Consider the following 7,308-nt stretch of genomic DNA (forward strand, 5'->3'; position numbering starts at 1 on the left):
AGAGATTGGTAGAATAAACGTCAGTCCATACAATACTCGTACATATGACCATTAGCCGAGGTTTTCGACAGAGGGGTAAGCTCTTAAAGGCGACTCAGGAGGCCAACCGCGAAAATCGCAGTTCGTCAATTGCGGGCATATATTTTTCTCAGTCACTCTAATTACGTCTTAGTGAGTAAAGAAGAAAGATCCCCGCAATTTGCGAATTTCGATTTCTAAAATAATGTTCCTTCTTGAAAATTTAATATATTTATAGGCTTAGATTGGTTATTAGGTTTAACAACTATTTTCGCAATAAAATTATTGAAGTAAAAAAAATTTGTATTTACTTTCCCACCAAAATATCATAAAATTCTAAATTTAAAACCAAACCCATCATTAAAGAGCGCACTCACATCAGAGGACCTACCGCGAAACACGAAAATCTAAATTTCGTTGTCTGCCTCTCTTATCGCTCGAATATACAAAAGTGATAGAGGCAGATAATGCCCAAAATAACTCTGCAGCGATTTTGATAACGTAGACTGTGCAAGTGTTAGTTAATACGTCATATTAATTTTATAGAAGTATGACGTGTAAAATAACACTTGCATAGTCTATGCTATCATAATTGCTGCAGTTTTATGTTTGTCTTCTATTTTCGTGTTTTGCGGTAGGCCCTCAGTTCATCCATTTGAGGGGCCCACTGATTACCAGTTCGCCGGACGATATCGGCCTTTCCTCTACTGCTATCACGTCTGAAAGAGTAAAAAAGAAATGTTAGCCAGCAATGACGCATATATTATTCTCAAGATGAATGGGAATTTATGGCTTAAACTTACTATTTACTTGTTTTTTAGATAAGATACCTAGTTGGTACCATCAACTAATATCTATCCATTCATATTCCTAATAATATTGAATGTAGACCTCCAATGTCAAGTTATACATTAAAGCTTTTGGTTTTTTTTTTAAATTATTGGTACAAGCCTTTATCGCTGACTGTACTTTTCTCTCCACAGGCAACTAATACTCATCAAGAAGATTCTAACAACCCCAAACACAATTAGTTTGCGTTGTTTTATCACAGAGTTCCTATGGCCACATCCTGTCTCCATCATCAGATCAGCTTGATCATACCATAATACTGCATTGTCATCAGACTTACATATGTATGCAAAATGTCACCTCAGAAACCTGGAAGTGGGTCAAATTAAACTTGCGATATTTGATTACAGATGCACAGATAACAGGATGATGAAATTAAAAGCTTGTATTAATTGTGCTACCACTTAGGTACTCGTAGTTCTCAAGTGATTTATACTAACTAACTAAATAGGACTTATTATACCCACTAGGCCAGACCGGAATGTAAAATTTCTAAAATATGTGGTATTATTCTGACATACCTTTATTCTGCAGGATGGAGGGCTCGACTTGAGAATATGAGCATGATGGATGCTCATGGAAGTCTTCGCCTGAAATTGTTAAATGTATTATTCAATATAAAGATATGTTTTAATGGAAACTATAGGTCTAAGTTAAGAGAAGAAACTGTAACAATATTTTTCTATAAAGATTGAGCATGAACTAATTTTTCTCTTCTGTATTTATAGAAATAAAAATTTGAACCTTATTTATTGAGATAAATAAATAAAAATATGCCTGTTTATTCCTGAATAAGTTGCTTTCACAACAAACTATTGGAAAATAAAAGGTGTCCAATTCATTGAACACACATAAATGGATACTTATAAGCATTACTTGAGATAAGACATTCACAAAAACATACAAACATTCTTAGAAACAGATATAAAAAGAAGTTGTGTTTTAAGATGTCAAGTCACATCAGAAACATCATAGCCTATTTGAAAATAGGCAGTTGTATATTTCACATGATAAAAATACCATGCAGACTTTTGCATAATAATATGCACACCTATTTGAAAGTGGGCAGTTATGTTTTTTTCCAAGGTAAAGTTAAAAGACCATTCTGATGACATTGTTAAACATAAAATACATATAAAAGTATACTTTATTGTCTATCTATGTATGTGAAATTAGCTTATGCCTGCGACTTGTTGTGCGTGGGATTATGAAGTTGATAATGATGATTGGTGAAAACTATCCGATTCCCCGGGCCTTCAACTATCTCTATACCAAATTAACTCTGATCTTGGTTCGGTGTTTAAGTGTGAAGAGGTAACAGACAGGCCAAAGTCACTTTCAGATTAGAGTTACTTTCGCATTTATAATAATAGTAGGCATAAAACACATACCTGGCCTTCCTATGACAAGTGTTTGTTCAATTGTGTTGTCCTCATCATCTTGGTCTTTAAAATAATTGTGGTCACTCAGAGCATGTGGCACTAAAAAACAATATTATAAAATATTATAATCCAAGAAACGAAATCTATACATAGCTTTAATTCAATAGTTTTATTATTTAATCGTAGAGCGTGTTCAACGGTGAAATAAGAACGAAATAAGAATTTCGTATTGATATATGGTAATTAAGCATGAACTGTAAAAAGTCAAGTACATAGTCACGTGTTAATAAATCTTTCTTTACGTAGTTATGATAGAAGTAGAAGTGGGTAGGTACTCACCAGTTCCAAGTGCTGCAAGAGGTTCACCGTGTGCTATTTCATCATCCCTAAATAGGCAAGGGTAAGAAAACCGAAGTCTTTTGCCTTCTGCGTCAAACTGCTGCTTGTCGAAATGTTTTTCACACACACGTTTCCTGAGCAGTTGCTCTTTTGATAGACCGAGAAGAAGAGGATTCGTAGGCACAAGGAAAGACATCCACAAATTTCTAAGGAAATCCTTCTTAGGAAATGCAAAAAGTCGATGTGTTTCATTTGTTGCATTGCACCCACCAACACAACACTTTTAAGTCTCATGGTTATTTATTATTGCACAACCGACACCGCAGCACAATAACAAAGTATTGTTCCGAACAGCAAAGAAGAATTTGGATATTTAGGATCTCAACTCAGCGAAAAAGCGAGGAGATACACTACACACCAACGTACTCGACTTTGAAATTCGGCACAATAAAGTCGTCAAAACTTTTCAAATGTATAATGGCTGCTGCGAAGGAGGGGGCTGGGGTGGCGGGGCGAGGGGAGGGGCGATGGTAGCGCTACATCGGCCGTTTTGGGAGTTATACTGTCATAGCCCTGCTGACAATCGCTGTACTGTACTACACATTTATTAGCAATTAGCCGGGTCCACACAGAGCGAGCATACGTGCGAGGCAATTTCTTCACGCACAAACGCGCACGTACGTGCTCGCTCGCTCGTTCTGTGTGGACCCGGCTATAATGCGTTACTTGAAAGTAGTGTTATAATGGTTGTGTGAACATTTAAAAGACCTACTAAAAAACTAAAAAGGGATTGAAAATGCAATAGTATTTACGATTATTTATTTCATTATTTCAATTACATTTATATTCATATGAACCATTCAGGTTTTTTACGAATCTTCACATACTTAAACTTTGGTTTATATTCAAATTTATCATGCTTACAATCGATAAAACACTAAAACATTTATTTACTTTAATTTATCCTTAAAGAAATTAAATTAACTATAGTAAAGTCTCTTTTTATTTCTAGCTAAGATTTTTCCAAACTTACGAGACATTGTTAATATTTAAAAAACAATTAAAATATTCTTAGTGTAATATTAAACTTTTAATACATTTACTTACTCTACGATATCATATTTAAAAAATTATGCGGAATAACGTTTAGAATGTCGAGATGTGATTTGGCGAAGAGTCTCAATTCGGACACCGTTTAAAACCACTCTGTATATTTATTGTACTTTTTTGGATTCGGTCCTGACAAGTTCACGGTCGCGATTAGACAATCACTAAGTCATATCGCGAACGCAATAAAATCTAAGACCTTCGGCACCCCACGATTGAGCCCATCGTATCGTGAAACACCGAAAATGTTAAATTTGTAAAACTAATTTTTTTATTGAATTTATCATATTTTTGTAGTCACCAAAGAGCGACTGCAACGCGGCTTACAACTCGACCGTGTAATCCTATTATATAAATATACAAAAAAGTTGGTCATTTTTTAACGGAATAAGATTGTCAAACGAATGATAAAATATACTTTAGAAAAAGCATTAAAAAATTTGAAGACTAGATTCTTTATTCGTACAGAAATGATTGAAATGCGCGATTACTTTAAAATACCTTAATATACGATTTACTTTTAACTCCCACAAAACATTAATATTTCGTGAAAAATTCGTACAAAGTTATACATACTGTTGGCCAAACGCATTTTTCTTATCAAATGTGATAGGAGTCGCCTTGGTCAGCCGCACAGATAACTTTGTACACGCTAGCGTTGGGTATCCCATAGACAAATATTTTTTTTGCAATCTCAGGTATCCGACAAACATCTAGGGGTATCTGATATTGCGCAATAAAATTAAAAGTGTATGGGGTTACCCACTAGCGTCACGTGGCAAAACTAGCAACCCAAGATATCCTTGTTGCCAGTTAATACCATTTATAAGGATCAATCGCCCTTGATATAGCATTCTCACTAATGTAAGAAAGAGACAGAATGCTTTATCTAGAACGATTGTTTTAGATCGTTGCCTAAAATGGCGACTATAGACAAAGCCTTATTTTAACATGAATAATCTGTTGTTAAAGTGACATTACATTCGACTCACTCCCATCAGTATTATTGACAGCATTACTGATTAACACCAATAATATTGACTTTGATACGCCCGATGGAAATGCATCGATCGATTCAATACTCCTTATACTTAAGGTAGTATCGAGTAACCAATATTTATCTTAATTAAATATCAAAGTATTTCGCAAAAAATACAACTTGACATAAACGCGGTTTTTATAGTATAGTCTGTGATAAATGGGTCACTTGAATGTCAAAAAGTATCCATTTTGACACAGACTATAAGTAACCTACTACCCGTAGTTTGAATAATTCTAATTGATACGAAATATGTTTTACAGAAAACTGTCAAGCCAGTAGGAATATTTTAGAATATACATCTGTTTCAGATAAATAGCAAAGTGTCATGTAAAGTATATATATTTTACAGTACATATGGTGGTACTTTACCTGCCCTAGTGCGGTAATTAGCACTTTACGTGCATACGTCGAAAACTTAAAGGGCCACATGTACTGTAAAACGTACGATACACGTGCGAATAGATAATTCGCAACTCGTGTCGATTTAAAACACTGCCTTCAGTTGCGAAATTCCTACTTTTCGCGTTTGTATCGTAATGTAATATTAACATACAGCACTGGGAAATATAATACTATGGTTTTCAGGTAAGTATCCATCATAGATATGTAACATGTTCAAATATAATTTCCACTTCATTTATACTCCCATATTTGACAAATATAACTAGTTTTTACAGAGATCTATTTGTTCTTTATAAAAACTAGTCTCAAAACCTACTTAACAGATCGTAGAATGAGATTAATAACAGATCTAAAAAACGCATTAACAATCAAACGCTAGAATTTCTAAAATACATGGAAGACAGAAGAAATATAAGATTGAATAAGCAGACAACCTCTTGTACTAACTTTAAAGAAATGCGCGATGTCCATTACAATAGTAGTTGATTCAAAAATTATGCTTAACACTTTAAGGTTCGTTAGTTATTTCATTCAATAATTTAATATGCGCTGTTCTTCATAAATACTTAACATTTTTAACAAATATATACGCCTAATTTTCAATTGCATTGCAATAAACTATTACTGTATAGGACTTCATACGTAAAAACTACGTAAAATAGCATGGCACATAATCCTCAGTAAAGTATACTTGTAAGGTTAACCATGGCGAATTAATACTATAATCGTACCAATATTCCATAAATGCTAAATAATTTAACAATTCATAGAGTGGCAACATTCATTTAAATATGGCAACATTGCAAAGTCTAAACATCTGTAACGTATTTATGATAAATTGTGAAACAACAGAAGTTTAAAACGCATTTAAAATTTACTTGTAAAACTCCAAACATTTACAATTGTGTAAGTATCAAAAACCGGAAATTTAATTAACCTTACTTTAGTCATTCTTTTTCACATTTCCATAATACATTCCATTTCCATTGTCCAACCGTCAATATATTTCAAAACACAATTCTTAGGTCTTTTATTTTCCAGGTCACTAAACACCACAATATTAATTGCCAAGTCAACACTCGTCTTTTCACACAATTTCATTCCGAAACTTGTTACCAAACTAGGCACATGTCAGTGAAGCTGTAATGCTTATACTATTTTCACTTGGATAATATTTTTCTTTAAGCCTATTAGTCCGCAACACTTATTCACTGTCCATTTCACTGACGTGCCAAGTTTGGGTACACTGTGCATAATCACGCCAAAATTCGGCAACCCATCGAATTTTCATTCCATTTCGGCATCTCAAAGATTCATTGGTAAATAAATACACAACCATATATATAACGGCGCGAATCGTATTTTTATCTTGTTACAACTAATATAAATATATGCGTTATTTTTGATTTTATTTTTTTTTTTAAAGCACTTGCACTCTTGGAAATCTCTCTTGTATATGCAATAGTAACAGCCTGTTTCTAAAAATACTGTTCTATCTTTCAGTAGCGATCGCTAAGATGCTTCTATTTCTAAAATAATGTTCACCAATTTTTCTCATGTATAGCGAAGTTTACTAACCTTTTTGAAACTCTGTTTGTGACGTAAATAGGGGCTTGTTACACTATTTTCTCAGTGTCAGTCCCCATATATTATTTGTAGTCTAACATCGCCAAGTATAACCGATACCGTCGTCAATGTTCATTTAACATCAAATGCAGTTTTGTCCCGTCCGGTACGCCCAGTCAATTTGAAGACCATTATGGTTTAGTCTCATTCTGTGCTATTTGACGACGAGCTATTCTGATCCACCAAAGATCTCGGTGTCAAAGGCAGACTAGCACTCGGGGGGCTGGGCGTTGCCGGTAAAGCCGGGGTGCGCGGCGGCGTGGGGGGCAAGTCAGCGTTCGGGGGGCTGGGGGGCGGCCACGGCAGCTCCGCGCTCGGGGGGCTGGGGGTCGGCGGTAATGTTATACCTAACGGTGTTAAAGGCGAGGCGGCGGGCGGACTACCTGACGGTTCGGCGGGGGGAGTCCCTAGCGGGGTCGACGGCAATTCTACGCTCGGCGGATCGCCCCGGGGCGACGGTTCAGCGGTTCGAGGCGACGGAGGCAGGTCGACGCTCGGCGAACCGCTCGAAGACGAGGCTTCGAGGGGCGGACTCGCGATCGG

General features: G+C 35.7%; 1 protein-coding gene across 1 annotated transcript; it reads right to left on the reverse strand.

Annotated features, from left to right (window-relative positions):
• Positions 1-1,349: 1,349 nt before the first annotated feature.
• On the reverse strand, positions 1,350-3,050 carry LOC133530965 (uncharacterized). The gene is made up of 3 exons (XM_061869029.1): positions 2,589-3,050; positions 2,259-2,348; positions 1,350-1,457 (listed from the first exon to the last, which is right to left on the reverse strand). The coding sequence occupies exons 1-3, from the start codon at positions 2,782-2,784 to the stop codon at positions 1,375-1,377; spliced, it is 369 nt and encodes a 122-aa protein (XP_061725013.1). The 5' UTR covers positions 2,785-3,050; the 3' UTR covers positions 1,350-1,374.
• Between the last annotated feature and the right edge of the window lie 4,258 nt (positions 3,051-7,308).

The sequence above is a fragment of the Cydia pomonella genome, chromosome 24 (genome assembly GCF_033807575.1).
Source record: "Cydia pomonella isolate Wapato2018A chromosome 24, ilCydPomo1, whole genome shotgun sequence".
In the NCBI taxonomy this organism is placed as follows: Eukaryota; Metazoa; Arthropoda; class Insecta; order Lepidoptera; family Tortricidae; genus Cydia; species Cydia pomonella.

Bases quoted from the DNA above. Each gene is read 5' to 3' on its own strand.
- LOC133530965 (XM_061869029.1), bottom strand. From the start codon at position 2,784: ATGTCTTTCCTTGTGCCTACGAATCCTCTTCTTCTCGGTCTATCAAAA. The intron at 2,349-2,588 runs GTGAGTACCTAC...ATTGTTTTTTAG, and splicing joins TCTTGCAGCACTTGGAACTG to TGCCACATGCTCTGAGTGAC. The intron at 1,458-2,258 runs GTATGTGTTTTA...TAACAATTTCAG, and splicing joins ACTTGTCATAGGAAGGCCAG to GCGAAGACTTCCATGAGCAT.